This window comes from Ranitomeya variabilis, chromosome 4 (assembly GCF_051348905.1).
Source record: "Ranitomeya variabilis isolate aRanVar5 chromosome 4, aRanVar5.hap1, whole genome shotgun sequence".
Lineage (NCBI taxonomy): Eukaryota > Metazoa > Chordata > Amphibia > Anura > Dendrobatidae > Ranitomeya > Ranitomeya variabilis.
In genome coordinates, this window is record NC_135235.1 from 732,598,285 (window position 1) to 732,625,126 (window position 26,842).

At 43.6% G+C, this 26,842-nt stretch overlaps 1 protein-coding gene across 1 annotated transcript in view; it reads left to right on the forward strand.

Moving 5' to 3' along the window:
• LOC143768254 (uncharacterized) overlaps window positions 1-24,379 on the forward strand; it is a 40,412-nt gene extending 16,033 nt beyond the window's left edge. Inside the window, exons 4-5 of the mRNA XM_077256947.1 lie at window positions 21,672-23,488; window positions 24,317-24,379. Of these exons, the coding sequence (XP_077113062.1) occupies window positions 21,672-23,488; window positions 24,317-24,379 (1,880 nt within the window). The remainder of the gene's footprint in view (window positions 1-21,671; window positions 23,489-24,316) is intronic.
• Window positions 24,380-26,842: the final 2,463 nt, after the last annotated feature.

Below are 26,842 nucleotides of genomic sequence, written 5' to 3' on the forward strand. Positions count from 1 at the left end.
TGCACTTTTTTGGTTAAGCACCCCTTGTGTCCCTGCAAGGTGTAGGAGGCAGAGGTACTGGTACAGCACATTACAGCACGCAGATAGGTGATCGCGTTTTGCCAGCAGTGCGGGTATTTGCATTTTCTTCTTTTTTTGGACTTTGTGGATTTTATCAAGTGTCTGAAGGTGTCTATATATTTATCCAAATGAGGGTTGCGTCCAGGTGGAGGTGTCCAGTCTACATACAGGAAAGATATATAAATATGTGATTCTTCAGGATTTCTTTTAGTCTCGCCTGATGAAGAGACCTGAGTAGTCTCGAAAGCTTGCAATTTGTTGCCATCTTTTCAGCTAGCCATTAAAAGGTATCGACCACTGAGGACTCTCAATTCTAAATATTTTTCTATCTACTGGCTTACACGGTACCAAGATATATACAGGTCCTTCTCAAAAAATTAGCATATAGTGTTAAATTTCATTATTTACCATAATGTAATGATTACAATTAAACTTTCATATATTATAGATTCATTATCCACCAACTGAAATTTGTCAGGTCTTTTATTGTTTTAATACTGATGATTTTGGCATACAACTCCTGATAACCCAAAAAACCTGTCTCAATAAATTAGCATATTTCACCCATCCAATCAAATAAAAGTGTTTTTTAATAACAAACAAAAAAAACATCAAATAATAATGTTCAGTTATGCACTCAATACTTGGTCGGGAATCCTTTGGCAGAAATGACTGCTTCAATGCGGCGTGGCATGGAGGCAATCAGCCTGTGACACTGCTGAGATGTTATGGAGGCCCAGGATGCTTCAATAGCGGCCTTAAGCTCATCCAGAGTGTTGGGTCTTGCGTCTCTCAACTTTCTCTTCACAATATCCCACAGATTCTCTATGGGGTTCAGGTCAGGAGAGTTGGCAGGCCAATTGAGCACAGTAATACCATGGTCAGTAAACCATTTACCAGTGGTTTTGGCACTGTGAGCAGGTGCCAGGTCGTGCTGAAAAATGAAATCTTCATCTCCATAAAGCATTGACCCTGCCCTTGATGAAACACAGTGGACCAACACCAGCAGCTGACATGGCACCCCACACCATCACTGACTGTGGGTACTTGACACTGGACTTCAGGCATTTTGGCATTTCCTTCTCCCCAGTCTTCCTCCAGACTCTGGCACCTTGATTTCCGAATGACATGCAAAATTTGCTTTCATCAGAAAAAAGTACTTGGGACCACTTAGCAACAGTCCAGTGCTGCTTCTCTGTAGATCACCTCTTCTCGTTGTACAGCGTTTTCTGCCACATTGTTTCCTTCCAACAGACTTACCATTGAGGTGCCTTGATACAGCACTCTGGGAACAGCCTATTTGTTGAGAAATTTCTTTCTGGGTCTTACCCTCTTGCTTGAGGGTGTCAATGATGGCCTTCTTGACATCTGTCAGGTCGCTAGTCTTACCCATGATGGGGGTTTTGAGTAATGAACCAGGCAGGGAGTTTTTAAAAGCCTCAGGTATCTTTTGCCTGTGTTTAGAGTTAATTAGTTGATTCAGAAGATTAGGGTAATAGGTCGTTTAGAGAACCTTTTCTTGATATGCTAATTTATTGAGACAGGTTTTTTGGGTTATCAGGAGTTGTAGGCCAAAATCATCAGTATTAAAACAATAAAAGACCTGACAAATTTCAGTTGGTGGATAATGAATCTATAATATATGAAAGTTTAATTGTAATCATTACATTATGGTAAATAATGAAATTTAACACTATATGCTAATTTTTTGAGAAGGACCTGTATCTTTCCTGTATAAAAATGGAGGATACCAGAACTTACAGAAATTACAACCTTTACTACAAAAAGATGCCCGCTTACAATCCATTTTTCCAGACCCCCCACTATTGTGCTTTAGGCAGCCTCCAAATCTAAGAAGCATCATTGTCAAGAGCTCCCTGTCCTCTCCAACAGCTGCAGGTACCTTTCCTTGCAATCAGAAAAAAATGTAAAACCTGTTCATTTATAATGACCCTGAACAAGATAAAGATCCCCAATTCACATCAGGACTACAAGATACCAGGTACTTTCAGCTGCGTCAGTTCTAATGTGGTGCACCTAATTATTTGTACTAAATGTCCAACTGGGGGTCTGAATGTGGGGGAGACAGGGCAGAAACTGAGAACAAGAATGAACTCTCATCGCCACACAATAAGAGAAAAAAAGAATGGATCTCCCTGTGGCAAAATATTTTTGTCTCTCAAATCATAACATTATGGACATGAAATTACTTGTATTAAAAGTAGCTTCAAATCTAAGAGAGACAGAAGAGTATGGGAATATAAACTGATGACGACCTTTGACAGTCTTCGTGCAGGAATTAATGTGTCGCATGGATTTATGTCTTTTTACATCAGCTAAGGAACTTGCCCCTCAGACCATGTGGGGTCATCACAACAGAACCAGACCCCAATCAGAGGACAATAAAACATTCCTTATCTAAGAACTGGCCCAATATTTATGAACATAACTGTTTATCACTAATGGTAATTCTGCTTCATGTCACCTGTCTTATCCATGTTTTTTTTTTTGTTCTGTGCTATGTTGTGCATCAATATGTGATTCTTCAGAATTTCTTTTAGTCTTTGCCGGATGAAGAGACCTGTGTAGTCTCGAAAGCTTGCAATTTGTTACCATCTTTTCAGTTAGCCATTAAAAGGTAAAACCACTGAAGACTCTCAATTCTAAATATTTTTCTATCTACTGGCTAACACAATACCAAGATATATATCTTTCCTGTACAATAACAGGATGTACAATAACAAATTGTATTGTGGTACCGTGTTAGCCAGAAAAATCGATGTGAATACTTTTCTGCCCAATGATGACAAAAGTATTCTAGGAGTGATACCTTTATTGGCTAACCAGAAAATAATATGTTTGCAGCTTTCAGAGCACAGTGGCTCCTTCTTCAGGCAAGATTACAAATGGGTTAATAAGAAAAAAGCACAACATTTAAGGAATACTACAGTAGGACATGGCTTCAGGAGGTGTGATGCCTCCTAAAGATAATTACCGTATATACTCGAGTATTAGCCAAGATTTTCAGCCCATTTTTTTAGACTGAAAGTGCCCCTCTTGGCTTATACTAGAGTCGTTGTCCCAGGGGTCGGCGGGGAAGGAGGAGCGGCAGCTGTCAAATCATACTTACCTGCTCCCGGCGCGTCTCTGCATGTTCCTGCAGCTCTGGCCCCCACAGCTTCTTCCTGTGTTCAGCGGTCACGTGGTACTGCTCATTAAAGTAATGAATATGGACACATATTCATTACTTTAATGAGCGGTATGATGTGACCGCTGAACACAGGAAGAAGCTGCGGGTGCCCGGAGACCAACTGTCAGTGAGAAGCTGCCAGGGACCACGCCGGGAGCAGGAGAGTATAACGGGGAGGGTGAGCATTGCGCGATATTCACCTGTCCCCGTTCCACCGCTGTGCGCCGCTCCACTTCCACGTCCTCTGCCTGTGACGTTCAGGTCAGAGGGCGCGATGACGTGTTTAGTGCGCACCGCCCTCTGCCTGAACAATCACTGCGGAAAACACGGAAGAGGAGCAGCGCACAGTGGTGGAACGGGGACAGGTGAATATCGTAAGTGCCGGGGGCCTGCTCCGGACAAGAGGTGAGTGTGTATTTTTTTTTTTTATCGCAGCAGACGGCTATGGGGCAACTGTTTCTATGGAGCATCTTATGGGGCCATAATCAACCTTTGTGCAGCATTATATGGGGCAAATGTTTCTATGGAGTATCTTACGGGGCCATAATCAGCCTTTGTGCAGCATTGTATGGGGCATATTTTCTATGGGGCCATAATCAACCTATGCAGCTTTGTATGGGGCACATTATCTGTGGAGCATCTTATGGGGCCATAATCAACCTATGCAGCATTGTATGGGTCATATTTTCTATGGGGCCATAATCAACCTATGCAGCTTTGTATGGGGCACATTATCTATGGAGCATCTTATGGGGCCATAATCAACCTTTGTGCAGCATTATATGAGGCAAATGTTTCTATGGAGTATCTTATGGGGCCATAATCAGCCTTTGTGCAGCATTGTATGGGGCACATTATCTATGGAGCATCTTATGGGGCCATAATCTATTCAGCACTGTATGGGACACATTATCTATGGAGCATCTTATGGGGCCATAATCAACCTATGCAGCATTGTATAGGGCATATTTTCTATGGGGCCATAATCAACCTATGCAGCATTGTATGCAGGGCTGCCTCTAGAAATTTCGGGGCCCCATACTGGCAAAATTTTCGGGGCCCCCTTGAGACTCCGCCCAGGCTCCACCCCAGCCCCGCCTCCACGCTCCACCCCTCAAACTGTCCACAGTCCCACCGCTCTCTCTTGGAAAAACTCCACTTCTCACCAATCACACATTGAGGGTACGTGTCCACCTTCAGGATGGCCGGCGGTTGCGTCGGAGCGGCAAACCCGCTCGGCGCTAAGCCCCGCCCCCTACTGTGATGCGATGATGCCGGATGTGTTCATTGCACACATCCGGGATCATCGCACCCCACACATAGGGCCCTGTGTTATAGCTTGCGGCGGCGCAGCTGCCGCAAGGAACACGGACATGCTGCGATCTTAAAAGAAGCGCCGCATGTCCGGAGTCGCAGGGCCGCCGGGTGCGTGTTACCACGCATAGTGGAGACGGGATTTCATAAAATCCCCTTCACTATGCTGGAACATCTGGACGCTGCGTGTTTGATGCTGTGGCCCCACGCAGCGTCAAACACGCAGCGTTTACTTAACGTGGACACATACCCTAACAGTTCCCATCACCAGATCACACATATAGCCGGCAGCTTTTGTTTGGGCCAAAAGATTTTGTAAGCCGCCACCATAACACGGTAGACTCTTTTGGTGAGGCCCTACTCTGCTGTAACCTATTAAATATTTGTTAAAATATGCAATACAATTTAGGTATATTTTTATTTATTTTTCAATTTTTAAAATGACCAATAATATCACATAAAAAGAACAAATACCGCTACACCATGACCAGATGACATATTACCACCACAGTGATCGAATAATATCACATACAAGGGACAAATACCGCTACACCATGACCAGACCGCATATTACCACCACAGTGATCGAATAATATCACATGACCAGATGACATATTACCACCACAGTGATCGAATAATATCACATACAAGGAACAAATACCGCAACACCATGTCCAGACCACATATTACCACCACATAGTTACTGAATACTACAATTCTGATCAGTAATAAAAAAAAAAGCACCACACTATCACCATAAGTGCCATTATACACAGGAGATCTTTACTTAGTATGCAGTGTCTGTGTACAGATAATACAGTGATCACTAGTGAAATTATACACAGGAGCTCTGTATATAGTATACAGTGTATAGTGTCAGTGTATAGGTAACACTGACTTACCAGTGACGTCTCTAGGTGAAGTCCTTCATCTTTCATCCAGCACAGACCGCCATCATGTCTTCAAGCCAGGACTCGTTTCTGCAGGAAATAACACAGTTATCTCGAGCTCCGCTTGTGGAACACATTACTTAATTTTTCCCAACTTCTACATTACACCGCATAAAGAAAAAGAGGCGACATAGTGTCACTCTACACAGTAACAGGACCGCCCCCTCATTTAAAACAGTGTCCTCAGAAAATAAATACATCACTGCAGTAATAATATCTGTTATGGTTCTCAATGGCAAGAGAACATAGCCCAGCAAACATAAGAACTAGCTCTTGGAAGGATGGAAACTAAACTGACCATGAACTAAACCTGCCGCACAACTAACAGTAGCCGGGTAGCGTAGCCTGCGTTTTATCCCTAGACGCCCAGCGCCGGCCGGAGGACTAACTAATCCTGGCAGAGGAAAATATAGTCCTGGCTCACCTCTAGAGAAATTTCCCCGAAAGGCAGACAGAGGCCCCCACAAATATTGGCGGTGATTTTAGATGAAAATGACAAACGTAGTATGAAAATAGGTTTAGCAAAATTGAGGTCCGCTTACTAGATAGCAGGAAGACAGAAAGGGCACTTTCATGGTCAGCTGAAAACCCTATCAAAACACATCCTGAAATTACTTTAAGACTCTAGTATTAACTCATAACATCAGAGTGGCAATTTCAGATCACAAGAGCTTTCCAGACACAGAAACGAAACTACAGCTGTGAACTGGAACAAAATGCAAAAACAAACAAGGACTAAAGTCCAACTTAGCTGGGAGTTGTCTAGCAGCAGGAACATGCACAGAAAGGCTTCTGATTACAATGTTGACCGGCATGGAAGTGACAGAGGAGCAAGGCTAAATAGCGACTCCCACATCCTGATGGAAACAGGTGAACAGAGAGGATGATGCACACCAGTTCAATTCCACCAGTGGCCACCGGGGGAGCCCAAAATCCAATTTCACAACAAATATCCCTTAATTAGTCCCTATGGTAATAATATTCCCCATCCTGGCCCCCGTGTGTCTCATTCCTGGCGTCAGCCATATGTTCTCCCATCCTGCCCTCATGAGTATCCATCCTGCCCCATATGATCTCCCCATCCTGCCCCATCTGTCTCCATCGTATCCATCCTGCCCCATGATCCTGCACAATCTGTCTCCAATTCTGCCCCCAGTGTCTCCAATCATGCCCCATCTGTCTCCAATCCTTCCCCATCTGTCTCCAGTCATGCCCCCATGTCTTTCATCATACCCCATATCTCCATTCTGCCCCTGTGTCCAGCATCATTCATAGCCCCTGTGTCCAGCATCATTCATAGCCCCTGTGTCCAGCATCATTCATAGCCCCTGTGTCCAGCATCATTCATAGCCCCTGTGTCCAGCATCATTCATAGCCCCTGTGTCCAGCATCATTCATAGCCCCTGTGTCCAGCATCATTCATAGCCCCTGTGTCCAGCATCATTCATAGCCCCTGTGTCCAGCATCATTCATAGCCCCTGTGTCCAGCATCATTCATAGCCCCTGTGTCCAGCATCATTCATAGCCCCTGTGTCCAGCATCTCTGCCCGTGTCCAGCATCTCTGCCCCTGTGTCCAGCATCTCTGCCCCTGTGTCCAGCATCTCTGCCCCTGTGTCCAGCATCTCTGCCCCTGTGTCCAGCATCTCTGCCCCTGTGTCCAGCATCTCTGCCCCCTGTGTCCAGCATTCTGCCCCCTGTGTCCAGCATTCTGCCCCCTGTGTCCAGCATTCTGCCCCCTGTGTCCAGCATTCTGCCCCCTGTGTCCAGCATTCTGCCCCATGTGTCCAGCATTCTGCCCCCTGTGTCCAGCATTCTGCCCCCTGTGTCCAGCATTCTGCCCCCTGTGTCCAGCATTCTGCCCCCTGTGTCCAGCATTCTGCCCCCTGTGTCCAGCATTCTGCCCCCTGTGTCCAGCATTCTGCCCCCTGTGTCCAGCATTCTGCCCCCTGTGTCCAGCATTCTGCCCCCTGTGTCCAGCATTCTGCCCCCTGTGTCCAGCATTCTGCCCCCTGTGTCCAGCATTCTGCCCCCTGTGTCCAGCATTCTGCCCCCTGTGTAAAGCATTCTGCCCCCTGTGTAAAGCATTCTGCCCCCTGTGTCCAGCATTCTGCCCCTGTGTCCAGCATCTCTGCCCCTGTGTCCAGCGTTCTGCCCCAGCGTGTCCAGCGTTCTGCCCCGGGCCCCAGCGTGTCCAGCGTTCTGCCCCGGGCCCCACCCCAGTGGGATCGCCGCTCTCAAAAAAAACCAAAAACGAGTTCTTACCTTGCCATGCTCCTGCGGCGGGGAACCTCAGTTCCTCCACGCAGGTGAAGGACGCACTCGCCGGCGGCTGACAATGACGTCAGACGCCGGCGAAGTGCGACTGCGCACTGCGGCCGCTCAAGTCAGCTGCCAGCCTCCGACTGGCTGGCGGCGGCTGTTAACTATTGACGTGCGGGCACGGGCCCCCACATCAATAGTGTCCCGCAGGCCTGCAGCGCCGGCAGGGGGGGGCCGGTGAGCAGATTAGACGGGGCCCGATGCGGGCCCCCTCTGCTCACCGGGCCCCATACGCCAGTCATGGCTGTCATGCCCTGATGGCGGCCCTGATTGTATGGGGCATATTTTCTATGAAGCATCTTATGGGGCCCATCATGAACTTTATGTAGCATTATATGGGGCATATTTTATTATGGAGCATCTTATGGGGCCCATCATGAACTCTATGGAGCATTATATGGGGCTCCTGATTCAATATGGATATTCAAAAACACAACCTACTGATGTCTCAATTAATTTTACTTTTATTAGTATCTATTTTTATTTTTGAAATTTACCGGTAGCTGCTGCATTTCCTACCCTAGGCTTATACTCGTGTCATTAAGTTTTCCCAGTTTTTTGTGGCAAAATTAGGGGTCTCTGCTTATACTCGGGTCGGCTTATACTCGAGTATATACAGTAGTCATTTTGTTACAAATGGAAAGGGAGTGAGAATGATGTTCTTAGGTATCTGGAGTCCTGGCGGAGGTGTGAATTGTATCCATGTAGTGAGTCGTAAATCCAGGAGTTAAATTGAGTTCTAGTGTCAAAGAATTGAACATCTTCATTAGTTTGAATTATGATATTTTTCTTTCTCTGTCATCCTTAAAATGACCTTTTAGTATTAAGACTTTTAAGTCTGTCATACAATGTCTAGTTCCAGAGAAATGTTTTCCCACAGGTGTGTCCACAATATGAGCCAAGCACAGGAGAAATGCATGTTCTATCAAAGGGACTAACATTCTGTCCTACAAAACAGCTTGATAGGGCTCAGTTCTGTAGCGATATCAAGGAATTCTTCCACAGATTTCTACTCAAAGAATTCTTTCATAACAGATATCATATCACAAGACAATGTGAACGACACAGCAAAAAAGAAAGAGGACAAGCTGGACCCCGGAACCTGGCCACAACCAAACTCTGGATCACTACATTGACTGTTTCCGTAAAAAAGTTATATCTGACATTTTGGACAGACACCATAAAGTGCCGCAAAATATCACTATGGAGGAAAGAAAAGCCATACAATTTTAAAAGCCAATAACAATATCATCATCAAACCAGCAGACAAAGGAGGAGCTGTAGTTATAATGAACACGACAGATTACATCCAGGAAGCAAACACACAAATTTTGGATATAAAATGCTACACTCCACTTCAGGGAGATCCGACCAAAAATACATAGAGGAACTAACACATGTCATCAATGGATCTGATTCTACTTCATCCTCAACGCTGGAACTTACACCAGACAATTCCCAAACAGGTACCTTCTACATGTTGCCTAAAATACATAAAGAAGGTAATCCTAGGAGGCCTATCACCTCTGGTATTGGGACTTTAACTGAGAATATCTCAGGCTAGGTGGAGAACATTCTGAAACCCTTAGTGAAGTGCACACCCAGCTATATCCAGGACATCACGGATACTCTTTGCAAATTGTCAGCGCTGGGCCCACTTCCAGAGGACACGATACTAGCCACCATGGATGTAGAGTCTCTCTATTCCAACATTCCTCATGAGGATGGAATTGCAGCATGGAAATATTTCCTTCAAATGAACAATCTAGCCACAGAATCAGCACTGTGGCAAGATCAGGTTTGTGCTTCATCACAACTATTTTTCTTTTGGGAACAATTTATACGAACAGTGTATGGGCAGGGCCATGGGAAGCAAAATGTCTGCACAATATGCTATCTTATTTATGGCGAAACTGGAGTAAGAATTTTTGTCATCTTGCTCTATTAAACCTCTTGCATACTTCCGCTACATTGATGATCTGCTAATAATCTGGACAGGCTCAAAAGATAATCTACTAACCTTCCACAATAACTTCAACAAGTACCACCCAACCATCAAGCTTACCCTCAACTTTTGAAAGATCCAAATACATTTTCTGGACATGACCATATACATCAAGGACAACGCCATACAAACCTCAATTTACCATAAGCCCACAGGACGTCCGGCATATCTTAGATGGGACAGCTTTCATTCAAGACACACCAAAAAATCCATCATCTACAGTCAAGCTCTGAGATATATTCGGATCTGTTCAGACAGTAAAGAAAGGGAACTACAGCTGCTATCACTGAGGAACACATTCCTACAAGAAGGATACCATCCACTGGTAATAGATGAACAGATCCACAGGGCTACAAGGGTCCCAAGAAATAGCCACATGGATTACACACTGAGGGAGGACAACAACAGGGTGCCTCTTGTGGTCACATACAACCCCCACATGAGCATCCTAAGGGAAATTGGTGCTGATCTCCATCCCATATTCCAGAGACCACAAACTGAAAGACATATTCCCAGAACTTCCACTTCTCTCCTATAAATGGCCCCCTAACTTAAGGAATCTCCTTGTCAGAAGTGTCCTCTCATCACCATCAGTGACGGGCACATTCCCCTGTAACAATAAAAAATGCAAAACGTGTACCCACATATTACCAACAGATATAGTCCGTGTACAAAACACAAATCAGGACTATAAGGTCACGGGTTCCTTCTCATGTACATCCTCCAACGTGGTGTACATGATACAATGTACGAGGTGCCCTGGAAGTATCTATATTGGGGAAACCATGTAAAAACTACCAACTAGGATGAATCTACACAGACACACAATCAGGAATGAAATGGACACGCCTGTGGGAAAACATTTCTCTGGACCTGGACATTGTATGACAGACTTAAAAGTCTTAATACTAAAAGGTTATATTAAGGGTACGTTCACACAGGACTTTTTTGCTGCTTTTTTTTATGCTAATTTAGGTGCGTTATTTTGGTGCGTATTTGGTGCGTTTTTTGGGTACGTTCACACAGGACTTTTTTGCTGCAGATTTTTGCTGCAGATTTTTGCTGCTTTTTTTATGCCAATTTTCGGCTGCTAGGACACCTCACAATGGCTCTTCACACCTGACAATGGCTCTTCACACCTTACTACCAGGAACTCCCTCACAATAGATCACAATCAGGACACCTCACAATGGCTCTTCACACCTCACTAACCACACCCCTAAGCTCTTGGCTGTGAGATCCCTTCCTGCTGGCCATGATTTTCTGCACAAAAAACGCAGCAAATAATGCTACATGCGTTTTTTCACCGTTTTTGCAGCGTTTTTTTCATCACCCATTCAAGTCAATGGGTGAAAAAACGCTGCAAAAACGCTGAAAGAAGTGACATGCCCTATGTCCAAAAAAAGCAGCAAAGCAGAAAATACTGATCAAACAAAAAACCAACGTGTGTGCATGAGATTTCTGAAATCTCATAGGCTTTACTGGTACTGTAAAAAGCAGCTGAAAATTAGCATAAAAAAAAGCAGCAAAAAAAAAGCAGCAAAAAAGTCCTGTGTGAACGTACCCTTAGGATGACAGAGAAAGAAAAATTTGAGAATTCAAACTAATGAAGATGTTCAATTCTTTGACACTAGGACTCAATTTAACACCTGGATTTATGAGTCACTACATGGACACAATTCACACCTCCACCAGACGGACTCCAGATAACTAAAGGTACCTTCACACGAAACGACTTTGTAACGATATCGCTAGCGATCCGTGACGTTGCAGCGTCCTCGCTAGCGATATCGTTTAGTTTGACACGCAGCAGCGATCAGGATCCTGCTGTGATGTCGCTGGTCGCTGAATAAAGTCCAGAACTTTATTTGGTCGTCCGATCGCCGTGTATCGTTGTGTTTGAAAGCAAAAGCAACGATACCAGCGATATTTTACACTGGTAACCAGGGTAAACATCGGGTTACTAAGCGCAGGGCCGCACTTAGTAACCCAATGTTTACCCTGGTTACCAGCGTAAAAGTAAAAAAAACAAACAGTACATACTCACCTTCGCTTCCCCCAGCGTCCGCTTCCTGACACTTACTGAGCGCCGGCCCTAAAGTGAAAGTGAAAGCACAGCGCTGACGTCACCGCTGTGCTGTTAGGGCCGGAGCTCAGTCAGTGTCAGGAAGCAGATGCTGGGGGACGCGAAGGTGAGTATGTACTGTTTGTTTTTTTTACTTTTACGCTGGTAACCAGGGTAAACATCGGGTTACTAAACGCGGCCCTGCGCTTAGCAACCCGATGTTTACCCTGGTTACCCGGGGACCTCGGCATCGTTGGTCGCTGGAGAGCGGTCTGTGTGACAGCTCCCCAGCGATCAAACAGCGACGCTGCAGCGATCGGCATCGTTGTCGCTATCGCTGCAGCGTCGCTTCGCGTGAAGGTACCTTAAGAACATCATTCCCACTGCCTCTCTGCTTGTAAGAAAATACCTAATTAGATTTCCTTGGTTTATCTTTAGGAGGCATCACACCTCCCACCCCTAACAAATGTCCTCCTGTAGTATTCCTTAAGTGTTGTACTTTTTTCTTATTAACCTATTTGTAATCTTGCCTGAAGAAGGAGCCTCTGTGCTCTGAAAGCTGCAAACATATTATTTTCTGGTTAGCCAATAATGGTATCACTCCTAGAATACTTTTGTCATCATTGGGCAGAAAGTATTCACATCGATTGTACAATAGCAGCAGAGTTTCCCTTTATCCTGTAATTTCAATTTCTTTTAGAACCCACTAACATCAAGGAAGATTGTGATAAACTGCATAAAATCCATTACACCTGTGCCATGATATATCTCTAAGCTGTGGGTGGCTGATGGCTGTAATCTACATTTATTCACCCCTGCAGGGGATGTGTTGGCATGGCTCCAGAACTGGTTTCATGGCTTCACTCCATATTATAAATGACATTATGTTTTTGATCCTAAAGGCCCCGTCTCACATAGCGAGATCGCTAGCGAGTCACAAGTTTTGTGACGCAACAGCGACCTCAGTAGCGATCTCGCTATGTTTGACACGTACCAGCGACCAGGCCCCTGCTGTGAGATCGCTGGTCGTGTCGGAATGGCCTGGACCTTTTTTTGGTCGTTGAGGTCCCGCTGACATCGCTGAATCGGTGTGTGTGACACGGATTCAGCGATGTCTTCACTGGTAACCAGGGTAAACATCGGGTTACTAAGCGCAGGGCCGCGCTTAGTAACCCGATGTTTACCCTGGTTACCATCGTAAATGTAAAAAAACCCAAACACTACATACTCACATTCTGGTGTCCGTCAGGTCCCTTGCCGTCTGCTTCCCACTCTGACTGACTGCCGGCCGGAAAGTGAAAGCACAGCGGTGACGTCACCGCTCTGCTGTTGGGCCGGCGCTCAGTCAGTGCAGGAAGCGGACGCCGGGGGACGTGAAGGTGAGTATGTAGTGTTTGTTATTTTACATTTTACACTGGTAACCAGGGTAAACATCGGGTTACTAAGCGCAGCCCTGCGCTTAGCAACCCGATGTTTACCCTGGTTACCCGGGGACCTCGGCATCGTTGGTCGCTGGAGAGCAGTCTGTGTGACAGCTCTCCAGCGACCACACAGCGACTAAACAGCGACGCTGCAGCGATCAGCATCGTTGTCTGTATTGCTGCAGCGTCGCTGTGTGTGATGGGGCCTTAAGGAATTCAGATCACTGCACAATCTCTCCTGAAATGGGGAGCAATATTACATTCTCTAATCTTCTGGTCAGGACTCATAGTAGCCTCAATGGTCCGCCATAAATTAATGCAACGCCGGTTTAATGTTGAAGTTCTTCCCTCGTACGTACGTTGTTGGGAATGTAACATATAATAAAATTTTTTTTTTTTTTACCTGTTCATACTGTATGATAGTTTAGTTGTGGTGGGATTCATCTGCCTGACTTATGTGAGTCTGTAACTCCATGATAGTCATAAAAAAAAAAGCTCTCCGTCACCTCTTCCAAATGCTTAACCCCTTCCCGACCTGTGACACAGCATATGCGTCATGAAAGTCGGTGCCAATCCGACCTGTGACGCATATGCTGTGTCACAGAATGCTCGCGTTCCTGCAGGCCGGGTGAAAGGGTTAACTCCAATTTCACGCAACCTACAGGAACAGGGGGAGTGGTACTTCAGCACGGGGGGTGGCTTTGCCCCCCCCCGTGGCTATGATTGCTCTGATTGGCTGTTTCACTTTCAACAGCCAATCAGAGCAATTTGTAATATTTCACCAATGAAACTTGGTGAAATATTACAATCCAGCCATGGCCGATGCTGCAATATTGGCCACGGCTGGAGACCCCGATCTGATCCTGCCACCGACTGACAGAGGCGATCTGCCGCCGCCGTCAGTCTTTCCTACCCCTCCTTTATGTTCTCCGCGCCATCCTCTCCACTCCGCCCCCCCTGTCCTGTCCGGTGCCACCCCTGCTCTCCGATCCCACCCCGGTAACTACAGAATCCCTCGCGGTGTCTGTCCGGCTTGTAGCTTGGGCGCCACCATCTTCCAAAATGGCGGGCGCAGTGCGCCCGACGAATCGGCCGGCAGGTTCGTTCATTCACTTTGATCACTGTGATAGGTTTTATTACAGTGATCAAAATAAAAAAAATTGTAAATAGCCCCCCCCCCTTTATCACCCCCATAGGTAGAGAGCAGCATAAAATAAAGAAAATATATTTATTTTTCCACTAGGGTTAGGGTTAGGGTTAGAACTAGGGTTAGGGTTAGGGTTGCAATTAGGGTTAGGGTTAGAATCAGGGTTAGGGTTGGAATTAGGGTATGTGCACACGGTGCAGATTTGGCTGCGGATCCGCAGCGGATTGGCAGATTCGCAGCAGTTTTCCATGCATTGTACAGTACCATGTAAACCTATAGAAAACCAAATCCGCTGTGCCCATGGTGCGGAAAATACCACGCGGAATCGCTGAGTTGTATTTTCCGCAGCATGTCAATTCTTTTGTGGATTTCGCAGCGTTTTACACCTGCTCCTCAATAGGAATCTGCAGGTGTAAAACCGCAGGAAATCCGCAGGTAAAATGCAGTGTGTTTTACCTGCGGATTTTTCAAAAACTGTGCAGAAAATTCTGCACACCAATCCGCAACGTGGGCACATAGCCTTAGGGTTAGGGTTGGAATTAGGGTTAAGATTAGGGTTAGGGGTGTGTTGGGGTTAGGGTTGTGATTAGGGTTAGGGTTGGGATTAGGGTTAGGGGTGTGTTGGGGTTAGTGTTGGAGTTAGAATTGAGGGGTTTCCACTGTTTAGGCACATCAGGGGGTCCCAAACACGACATGGCGCCACCACTGATTCCAGTCAATCTTGCATTCAAAAAGTCAAATGGTGCTCCCTCCCTTCCGAGCCCCGACGTGTGCCCAAACAGTGGTTTACCCAAACATATGGGGCATAAGCATACTCAGGAAAAATTGCAGAACAACGTTGGGGGTCTAATTTCTCCTGTTACTCTTGTGAAAATAAAAAATTGGGGGCTAAAAATTTATTTTTGTGGGGGAAAAAAATGATTTTTCATTTTCACGGCTCTACGTTATAAAATTCTGTGAAGCACCTGGGAGTTCAAAGTGCTCACCACACATTTAGATAAGTTCCTTGGGGGTCTAGTTTACAAAATGGGGTCACTTGTGGGGGGTTTCTACTGTTTAGGCACATCAGGGGCTCTGTAAACGCAACGTGACACCCGCAGACCATTCCATCAAAGTCTGCATTTCAAAATGTCACTACTTCCCTTCCGAGCCCCGACGTGTTCCCAAACAGTGGTTTACCCCCACATATGGGGTATCTTCGTACTCAGGACAAACTGGACAACAACTTTTGGGGTCCAATTTCTCCTATTACCCTTGAGAAAATAAAAAAATTGCAAACTAAAAATCATTTTTGAGGAAAAAAAAAAGATTTTTTATTTTCACGGCTCTGCGTTATAAACTTCTGTGAAGCACTTGGGGGTAAATAGTACTCACCACACATCTTGATTAGTTCCTTGGGAGGTCTAGTTTCCAAAATGGGGTCACTTGTGGGGGAGCTCCAATGTTTAGGCACACAGGGGCTCTCCAAACGTGACATGGTGTCCGCTAACGATTGGAGCTAATTTTTCATTCAAAAAGTCAAATGGCGCTCCTTCCCTTCCGAGCCTTGCCGTGCATCCAAACAGTGGTTTACCCCCACATATCAGGTATTGGTGTACTCAGGAAAATTTGCCCAACAAAGTCTAGGATCTATTTTATTCTGTTGTCCATATGAAAATGAAAACATTGAGGCTAAAAGAAAATTTTTGCAAAAAAAAAGTACTTTTTCATTTTTACAGTCCAATTTGTGAAGCTTCTGGGGGGTTCAAAGTGCTCACTATGCATCTAGATAAGCTCCTTGGAGGGTCTAGTTTCCAAAATGGCGTCACTTGTGGGGGAGATCCAATGTTTAGGCACACAGGGGCTCTCCAAACGAGACATGGTGTCCTCTAAAGATTGGAGCCAATTTTTCATTTAAAAAATCAAATAGCACTCCTTCCCTTCTGAACCCTGCTGTGTGCCCAAACAGTGGTTTCCCCTCCACATATGGGGTATCAGCGTACTCAGGACAAATTGGACAACAACTTTTGTGGTCCACTTTCTCCTTTTACCCTTGGGAAAATAAAAAAAATTGTTACTAAAAGATAATTTTTGTGACTAAAAAGTTAATTGTTAATTTTTTCCTTCCATGTTGCTTCTGCTGCTGTGAAACACCTGAAGGGTTAATAAACTTCTTGAATGTAGTTTTGAGCACCTTGAGGGGTGCAGTTTTTAGAATGGTGTCACTTTTGGGGATTTTCAGCCATACAGACCCATCAAACTGACTTCAACTGTGAAGTGATCCCTAAAAAAAAAAAAAAAAAATGGTTTTGTAAATTTTATTGTAAAAATGAGAAATCGCTGGTCAAATTTTAACCCTTATAACTTCCTAGCAAAAAAAAACTTGTTTCCAAAATTATGCTGATGTAAAGTAGACATGTGAGAAATGTTATTTGTTAACTATGTTGTGTTACATAACTCTGGTTTAACAGAATAAAAATTCAAAATTTGAAAATTGCGAAATTTTCAAAATTTTCCCTAAATTTCACAAATAAACGCAAAAAATATCGACCTAAATTTACTACTTACATGAAGCCCACTATGTCATGAAAAAACATTCTCAGAATCGCTAGGATCCGTTGAAGCGTTCCTGAGTTATTACCTCATAAAGGGACAGTGGTCAGAATTGCAAAAAATGGCCAGGTCATTAAGGTCAAAATAGGCTGGGTCATGAAGGGGTTAAGATCTAAATTTAAAGTGAACCTGTCAGCAGGATTGTGCACAGTAACCTACACATAGTGTCAGGTCAGCGCCGTTATACTGGTTAAATTGATACCTGGTGATGAAATCCGTCTTGTGGTTGTTGTTTAATGTTTTTTTGCAGTTTTCAGTTAATGAGATTCTCGTGCTCTTGGGCGGCGCTGTGGGCGGGTCTTTATGTGGTGCTCTGCTTTCATATTCATCTGTATTGGCTTATGACAGGTCACTGATCCTTCAGTGACCTGCCCCCCATTTTTTCATAATGCATATAATGTTAGTATTATTGTTGATCATGCCTATAATATTGTGGCTATTGCGAGGCTTAGACATTTTTTTTACATCCAACAAAATGACACCGATGGAGCAAGTCCAGTTGCATCTTTCTCTTACTTATAGATGCTATTGCACAGGCGCCGCCATTGCCGGTGACATTTTGGTGTATGTAATTTATTTTTTAAGCATCACAATAGCCACAATATTATAGGCATTATCAACAATAATATCAACGCTATTATATGCATTATGTAAAAATGGGCCAGGTCACTGAGGGATCAGTGACCTGTCATAAGCCAATACAGATGCATATGTAATCAGAGCACCACATAAAGACCCGCCCCCAGACCCACCTCAGAGCACAAGAATCTCATTAACTGAAAACTACAAATACAGATTAAACAATAACCACAAGACAGATTTCATCACCAGGTATCCATGTAATCAGTATAACGCCACCGACCTGACAGTGTCTGTAGGTTACTGTGCACAATCCTGCTGAGAGGTTCACTTTAAGACACCTCAGCTCTGCACTATTATACACAGTTCTTTTTAAATGTGTAATATTTCTTCTTGATACTCATCTGACAGAAAATATTGGCTCTTACGATACTTTAGATTGTGAAGTCACCGAGCCCCATACTCTAATTACACCAGAGAGGTTTCATCACTAGCTACTCATTTACTACTGATGAAGACTGCTGAGGTTGGTCATTTCAGTAAATGTGTTATTGCCTATAGTCACAGTTTTTGATTACAGAAGTCAGTGTCAAAAATACTCTGATTTAACCTCTTCCTGCAGCCAGTTTTGTGTTCCTAATCAGGCCCCATTTTTCATATCTGACGTATGTCACGTTATGTAGTCATAACTTTGGAGTTAATCACAAAGGATAATAGAAAACAAATGGATCTTACAAATTTTCCAACTTTTACAATACCCTACATACGATTGTACTGTCTGGGCACATGACAGTGTTCAGAAGGGAAGGAGCGCCATGTAGCTATTTGAATGTAGATCTAGCTAGACTAGATTGCAGACACAATGTATTGGGTCACCTGGCAGCTCAAAAGATATCCACCATGGACATGCCTGGCACGATCTTCTCTGCTTTCCATATCCCAAGGATTGCCTTGCTCATTGCCCTTTAACACCCTTGCATGTATCTGGACTTACACTGGGACCCCTAGGCTTGGACTATGGTGTTACCTGCTATTCTGTGGTATTAGATGTCAAGAAGAATAGTCAGGTAGCTGGGTCAGAACCAGAAGGACAGAATCAGAAGACACAAAAGTAGTCAGTAAACGGGCCACGTTCACAACAGGAAGCAAATACACAAGCCACATGGTGAGCACAGAGGACTGAACCAGAGGAGAACAACGCTGTTTCTGGCAGATTCCTGTCATATGCTTTGAGCTTTAGTAGGGTGTGGTACTTTCCAAATGGCTGAAGTAGGGAGCAGATTACTCCACCTGGACAGAAGGAACAGATCCCAGAGGAGATTCGACACACCATATGCAGAAGCCCTAATTGGGGTTGATCGAATAGCTTCGGATAAGTGCTTATCCGAATAGCTATAGTGCTTCCCGAATAGCTGCCTTGGTAACCTGGATACCTGTAGCGCTCCTGATAATAAGCTGTTTGGCGTCGCTGCTGCATGTGTCGTGGCTGTTTGACAGTCACAACACTTGCATAGATAGCCCAAAAATGGGCACGGGCTCTGCTTGTATGAGTTGTGATTGTCACACAGCAACACAACACTGGCAGCTGCAGCGATGAACAGATGATTATCGGGAGCGCTCCATGTAACAAGGTTCCCGAGGCAACTATTCGGTAAGCGCTATAGCTATTAGGATAAGAAGTTATGCAAAGCTATTCGATCAACCCTAACCCTAATATAACTAAATGACAGAAAACCAGAATAGTCGAAATCCCCATGAAGTGATTCCATTTTATAAATTAATTCACTGAGGGTTATCATCTATACACATGTGGTCAAAATTATTGGTACCCCTCGTTTAATGACAGAAAAACACACAATGGTCACAGAAATAACTTGACTCTAAGGGTACTGTCACACTCTGCAACTTTCCAACGATCACGACCAGTGATACGACCTGGCCGTGATCGTTGGAAAGTCGTTGTGTGGTCGCTGGAGAGCTGTCACGCAGACCGCTCTCCAGCGATCAACGATGCCGAAGGCCCCGGGTAACCAGGGTAAACATCGGGTTACTAAGCGCAGGGCCGCGCTTAGTAACCCGATGTTTACCGTGGTTACCAGCGTAAAAGTAAAAAAAAAAAAATCAGTACATACTCACATTCCGGTGTCCTTCAGGTCCCTTGCCGCCTGCTTCCCGCACTGACTGAGTGCCGCCGTAAAGTGAAAGCAGATCACAGCGGTGACGTCACCGCTGTGCTCTGTACTGCCTTACGGTCGTCAGTCAGTCAGTGCGGGAAGCAGACGGCAAGGGACCTGAAGGACACTGGAATGTGAGTATGTACTGTTTTTTTTTTTTTACTTTTACGCTGGTAACCAGGGTAAACATCGGGTTACTAAGCGCGGCCCTGCGCTTAGTAACCCGATGTTTACCCTGGTTACAAGCGAACGCATCGCTGGATCGCTGTCACACACAACGATCCAGCGATGACAGCGGGAGATCCAGCGACGAAATAAAGTTCCAAACGATCTGCTACGACGTACGATTCTCAGCAGGGTCCCTGATCGCTGCTGCGTGTCAGACACAGCGATATCGTATGGATATCGCTGGAACGTCACAGATCGTACCGTTGTAGCGATCAAAGTGCCACTGTGAGACAGTACCCTAACAATAGTAACAATAAATAAAAAAAGATTGTAGACGCCTGTGATGCTAATTAGTGGACAGTGACACACCTTGATTTAACATGTCCCTTTTGTCACATATTCAGGGGTATCATCATTTCTGTCCATGCCTATTTCATAAGTTTTATTTTTTTTTATTCTGTGGAAGCATGGTTAAAAAGCAATGTCTGATGATCATTTGTTCATTTTCATAGATTATTTATTATTACTTTTGTCAGATTCAAGTTATTTTTTGACTGTTGTGGGATTTTCTGTCATTAAACGAGGTGTAACAACAATTTTGAACATGTGTGTAGTCTGTTTTTCCATTTACAAATGATGGACCTGAGTGAGGGCTTGTTTTTTGTGAGATGAGAATTGATATTATTTTCGCCTACATAACATTGATTAGTTTCTTTTTATTCAATATTTGGGAGGCAGAATGAACAAACAGTTGAACACCATGCACTACTGATTCATGTGATCCAGGAAACTAGTCTGATTGCCGTATGTGGAGTCGGGAAGGAATTTTTTTCCCCAATGTGGAGCTTACTCTTTGCCACATGGGTTTTTTTTTGCCTTCCTCTGGATCAACATGTTAGGGCATGTTGGGTTAGGCTATGGGTTGAACTAGATGGACTTAAAGTCTTCCTTCAACAACTATGTAACTATCTATTAATGTTGTCTATTAGACTGTGAACTGTCATTGTCTTGGTAAATAATTACAGTTTTTTTTACATAGCTTGCCATTTTTATGGACAGTTTAAAGGGAATTTGTCACCCCAAAAATGGCCTATAGACTAAGGCCACCGGCATCAGGGGCTTATCTACAGCATTCTGTAATGCTGTAGATGAGCCCCCGATGTAACCTGAAAGATGAGAAATAAAGGTTAGATTATACTCACCCAGGGGCGGTCCCGCTGCGGTCCGGTCCGATGGGCGTCGCGGTTCGGGTCCGGCGCCTCCCATCTTCATAGGATGATGTCCTCTTCTTGTCTTCCTGCCGCGGCTCCGGCGCAGGCGTACTTTGCCCTGTTGAGGGCAGAGCAAAGAACTACAGTGCGCGGGCGCCTCTGACCTTTCCCAGCGCCTGCGCACTGGAGTACTTTGCTCTGCCCTCAATAGGGCACCCAGACCGCGATGCTCATCAAACCGGACCGCAGTGGGACCGCCCCTGGGTGAGTATAATCTAACCTTTATTTCTCATCTTTCAGTTTACATCGAGAGCTTATCTACAGCATTACAGAATGCTGTAGAAAAGCCCCTGATGCCGGTGGCCTTAGTTTATAGGCCATTTTTGGGGTGACCGACTCCCTTTTAAGTAGAAATGTTCAAAAATATAAAATTCAATGATATTTTATTCAAAAATAATTGTTTTTTTCTTAGCAGATGACTGCACCCGGAGATCAGAGGGACAGCTGACATCTTCAATTTTTAAATCGGATGATCTTGAAATCCCACAGGATGCAACTGAATTGAATGCCATGACTTCAGATATACCATCATCCCTTCACAGCAAAGTTCTGTCATCTGATCTTTTGAAACAGGTCCTGTCTCCTGATTTATTACTGACTACAAAGGAAAATGAAAGTCACACAATAAGCATTAAAACACAATCTGCTCCTAAAGAAAAGAAGTCATTTTCACATTCAGAATATGGAAATACCATAAACCAAAGAACCCACACAGCTGTGGTTAAGCACCAGAGAACCCACACAGGGGAGAAGCCATTTTCCTGTTCAGAATGTGGGAAATGTTTTAAACAGAAATCGGCTTTGGTTAAGCACCACAGAACCCACACAGGGGAGAAGCCGTTTTCATGTTCAGAATGTAGCAAATGTTTTAACGAGAAATCAGTTTTGGTTAAGCACCAGAGAACCCACACAGGGGAGAAGCCTTTTTCCTGTTCAGCATGTGGGAAATGTTTTAACCAGAAACACAAGCTTGTTATACATCAAAGAACCCACACAGGTGAGAACGCTTTTTCTTGTTCAGAATGTGGGAAATGTTTTAACCAGAAATCATATTTGCATAAGCACCAGAGAATTCACACAGGGGAGAAGCCTTATTCATGTTCAGAATGTGGGAAATCTTTTAACGAGAAATCAGTTTTGGTTAAGCACCAGAGAACCCACACAGGGGAGAAGCCTTTTTCCTGTTCAGCATGTGGGAAATGTTTTATCGAGAAACAGAAGCTTGTTATACATCAAAGAACCCACACAGGTGAGAACGCTTTTTCCTGTTCAGAATGTGGGAAATGTTTTAACCAGAAATCATATTTGCTTAAGCACAAGAGAATTCACACAGTTGAGAAGCCTTATTCATGTTCAGAATGTGAGAAATGTTTTAACCACAAATATAAACTAGTTACGCACCAGAGAACCCACACAGGGGAGAAGCCTTTTCCCTGTTCAGAATGTGGGAAATGTTTTAACGAGAAATCAGTTTTGGTTAAGCATCAGAGAACCCACACAGGGGAGAAGCCTTTTTCCTGTTCAGAATGTGGGAAATGTTTTAACCAGAAACACAAGCTTGTTATACATCAAGGAACTCACACAGGTGAGAACGCTTTCTCCTGTTCAGAATGTGGGAAATGTTTTAACCAGAAATCATATTTGCTTAAGCACCAGAGAATTCACACAGTTGAGAAGCCTTATTCGTGTTCAGAATGTGAGAAATGTTTTAACCACAAATATAAACTAGTTACACACCAGAGAACCCACACAGGGGAGAAGCCTTTTTCCTGTTCAGAATGTGGGAAGTGTTTTAAACATAAAACTATTTTGTTTAAGCACCAGAGAACTCACACAGGGGAAAATCCATTTTCCTGTTCAGAATGTGGGAAATGTTTTAACCAGAAATCGGCTTTGGTTACGCACCACAGAACCCACACAGGGGAGAAGCCGTTTTCATGTTCAGAATGTGGCAAATGTTTTAACGAGAAATCAGGTTTGGTTAAGCACCAGAGAACCCACACAGGGGAGAAGCCTTTTTCCTGTATAGCATGTGGGAAATGTTTTATCGAGAAACAAAAGCTTGTTATACATCAAAGAACCCACACAAGTGAGAACACTTTTTCCTGTTCAGAATGTGGGAAATGTTTTAACCAGAAATCATATTTGCTTAAGCACCAGAGAATTCACACAGGGGAGAAGCCTTATTCATGTTCAGAATGTGGGAAATGTTTTAACGAGAAATCATATTTAGTTGTGCACCATAGAACTCACACAGGGGAGAAGCCTTTTTCCTGTTCAGAATGTGGGAAATGTTTTAACCGAAAATCAGAGTTGGTTAAGCACCAGAGAATCCACACAGGGGAGAAGCCTTATTGCTGTTCAGAATGTGGGAAATGTTTTAACGAGAAATCAGATTTGGTTGTGCACCATAGAACTCACACAGGGGAGAAGCCTTTTTCCTGTTCAGAATGTGGGAAATGTTTTAACCACAAATATAAACTAGTTACACACCAGAGAACCCACACAGGGGAGAAGCCTTTATCCTGTTCAGAATGTGGGAAGTGTTTTAACCAGAAAACAAATTTGTTTAAGCACCAGAGAACTCACACAGGGGTGAAGTATTTTTCCTGCACAGAATGTGGGAAATATTTTAACCATAAATTTATTCTTGTTGCGCACCAGAGAACTCACACAGGGGAGAAACCTTTTTCCTGTTCAGCATGTGGGAAATGTTTTGTGAATAAATCAAATCTTCTTAGTCACCAGAGAACTCACACAGGGGAGAAGCCTTTTTCATGTTCAGAATGTGGGAAATGTTTTAACCACAAACGTAATCTTGTTGTGCACCAGAGAACTCACACAGGGGAGAAGCCTTTTTCCTGTTCAGCATGTGGGAAATGTTTTACACAGAAACCAAACTTTGTTAAGCACCAGAGAGCTCACACAGTGGAGAAACCTTTTTGCTGTTCAGAATGTGGGAAGTGTTTTAAGCATAAATCAGATTTTGTTATGCACCAGAGAACCCACACAGGGGAGAAGCCTTTTTCATGTTCAGAATGTGGGAAATGTTTTAAACAGATATCAGATTTTGTTAGTCACAAAAGAATTCACAGTCGGGAGAAGCCTCTTTCATGTGATTAATGTGGAAAATATTTTGCACAGAAATTAACTCGTAATAAACATCAGAGCAGTCACACAGGGGAGAAGCCTTTTCCATGTTCAGAATGTTGGAAATGTTTTAACCAATAATTGCATTTTCTTAAAGTGGTTGTCCACTATTAAGGCAATCCCTTGTCATTCCTCATGTTTGGCTTTAACCCCTTTCCCACCTTGGACGTATCCATATGTCCCTGTAACCTGGGTCATATTGACATCTCGACAATTTTGCTCTCACACGGCCTGTGCAAACACGATCACCGCTGGGATTCACCTGATTCTGACTGCTGACACCCGACACTCAGTGCCAGGAGTGGTCCCACACCGCTCCTGCGGTACTTTAATCCCCTAAGTGATGTGATCGAGCTCACAGCAGACCGCCTCTTTGCCTTTGGTTCGGAGACCCTGCAACATCTTTGTGGGGTCCTGATCGTTGCCATGGTGACCCAATGTTGTGACGATGACCTGAGCTAGCAAAGTTGCTTTATCATAATCGGCAACTTTGTGTGTCAGAGCAGCGGTGACAGTTTGCATAGCATAGGGATGCTCCTGTATCCCCATGCTATACAAGTGATCAGCCTGGAAAAAATGAAAGTCCCATAGTGGGACAAAGTAAAAAAAAAGTTAAAGAAAGTAAAAAAAAAAAAAAAAAGTTTAGAAAAAATGTAAAAATATAAAAAAAATCAAAAATAAAAAGTAAAAATATATTGTACCCATAAATATTTGAATAAAAAAAAATAAGCAATAAAAGTACACATTTGGTATCGTCGCATCCAGAACAAACACACCTATGAAACTGTCCCACTATTTAACCCCTTTAGTGAAACCATAAAAATTAAATAAAAAACAAGACAAAAAACAATGCTTTGTCATCATACCGTTGAACAGAAAGTGGAATAAAAAGCGATCAAAAAAATAAATATAAATAAACATGGTACCGCTGAAACGTCATCTTGCCTGCAAAAAAGGAGCCATCATACAGATCCATCAGTGGAAAAATAAAAAGGTTATAGCTCTCAGAATAAAGGAATGCAAAAATAATAATTTTTTCAACAGGAAAGATATATATCTTGGTACCGTGTTAGCCAGTAGATAGAATAATATTTAGAATTGAGAGTCCTCAGTGGTTGATACCTTTTAATGGCTAACTGAAAAGATGGTAACAAATTGCAAGCTTTTTTTCTATAAATTGTTTTGTGTGAAAGTGCCAAAACATTAAAAAGATAAAACTGTGATATCGCTGTAATCAAACTGTCTTATCAATTTTACCACATGCGGAGCGACATAACAACAAAATAAGAATCCTGAATTGCTGATTTTTGTTCATTCTTCCTCCCAAAAATCATAATAATAAAAACGTCAACTCGTCTCGCAAAAAACATGCCCTCACATGATATGGTGATGCGCAATAAAAAGCATTTTTTAAGTGTGTGACAGCAGCCAAACAAAAAAACAATATAAATCTGGTATCACTGAACCAAAGAGTAAAGTTGCCTAATCGCTTATACTGCATGAGGAATGATGTAGAATGTAAGTCCGCAAGGACAGGGTCCTCTCCCCTCTGCACCAGTCTGTCATTGTAAATTTGTTTACTGTAAATGTTATCTGTAACCGCTTTTCTCATGTACAGCACCATGGAATTAATGGCGCTATATAAATAAATAATAATAATGTAAAAAATAAATAAAACCAATTCTTCACCTGCTGTTTTGTTTGTTCTGTCTCACCAAAGATCGCAGTAAGGCTTGGCTCACATTTATTCTGCGCTGAGCGCTTACACCAATGTAAATCTCTGACGTATGTGATTCAGACTGAATCCCAGCAGAATATTCCCTATAGTGAGTTAGATGGAGACACTGTGGACGCCATAGGACCTGTGAACCGATGGTGTCCATCTTTTTAGGACTGCATAAAAGTGCTGTCGGCCACAGTTTTGTGCATTTCTGAATAGAAGGACAAAGCTGAACAGAGGCCAGACGAAAGTTCAGAATAACTCTGCTGCCTCATTAAAGTGAATGGATCCCGGGGGTTTCATCTGAATCTCGTCCCTTGGAGATTTAGATGGAAGCCCCAGAGTAAGTGCTCAGCGTAGAGCGCTTTATAAATGTAATCCCAAACATTATGTAAAATGTTCCCAATAAAAGCTTCAAATCAATCCACAAAAAAGCAAGTTCCCACTCAGGTCTGTCATCTGTTAACGGAAATATAGGGGGCTTCCACGTTACTGGAAGCACAAAGGCTCTGGAAAAGTGAAATGGCTCCATAACTTTCCAAAGAAATTCAACAAATTCTGCACTCTCAAATACAAATGCCTCCCCTCTCCCTTCTGAACCCCACAGTGTAACTAAACCACATATAATGTCCACATTTGGCATTTCTAAAGCAACAAGAGCCCGCCTAACTAATGGGTGTGTGTCTCCAGAAGCACGAGCTGGGCATAACGTACTG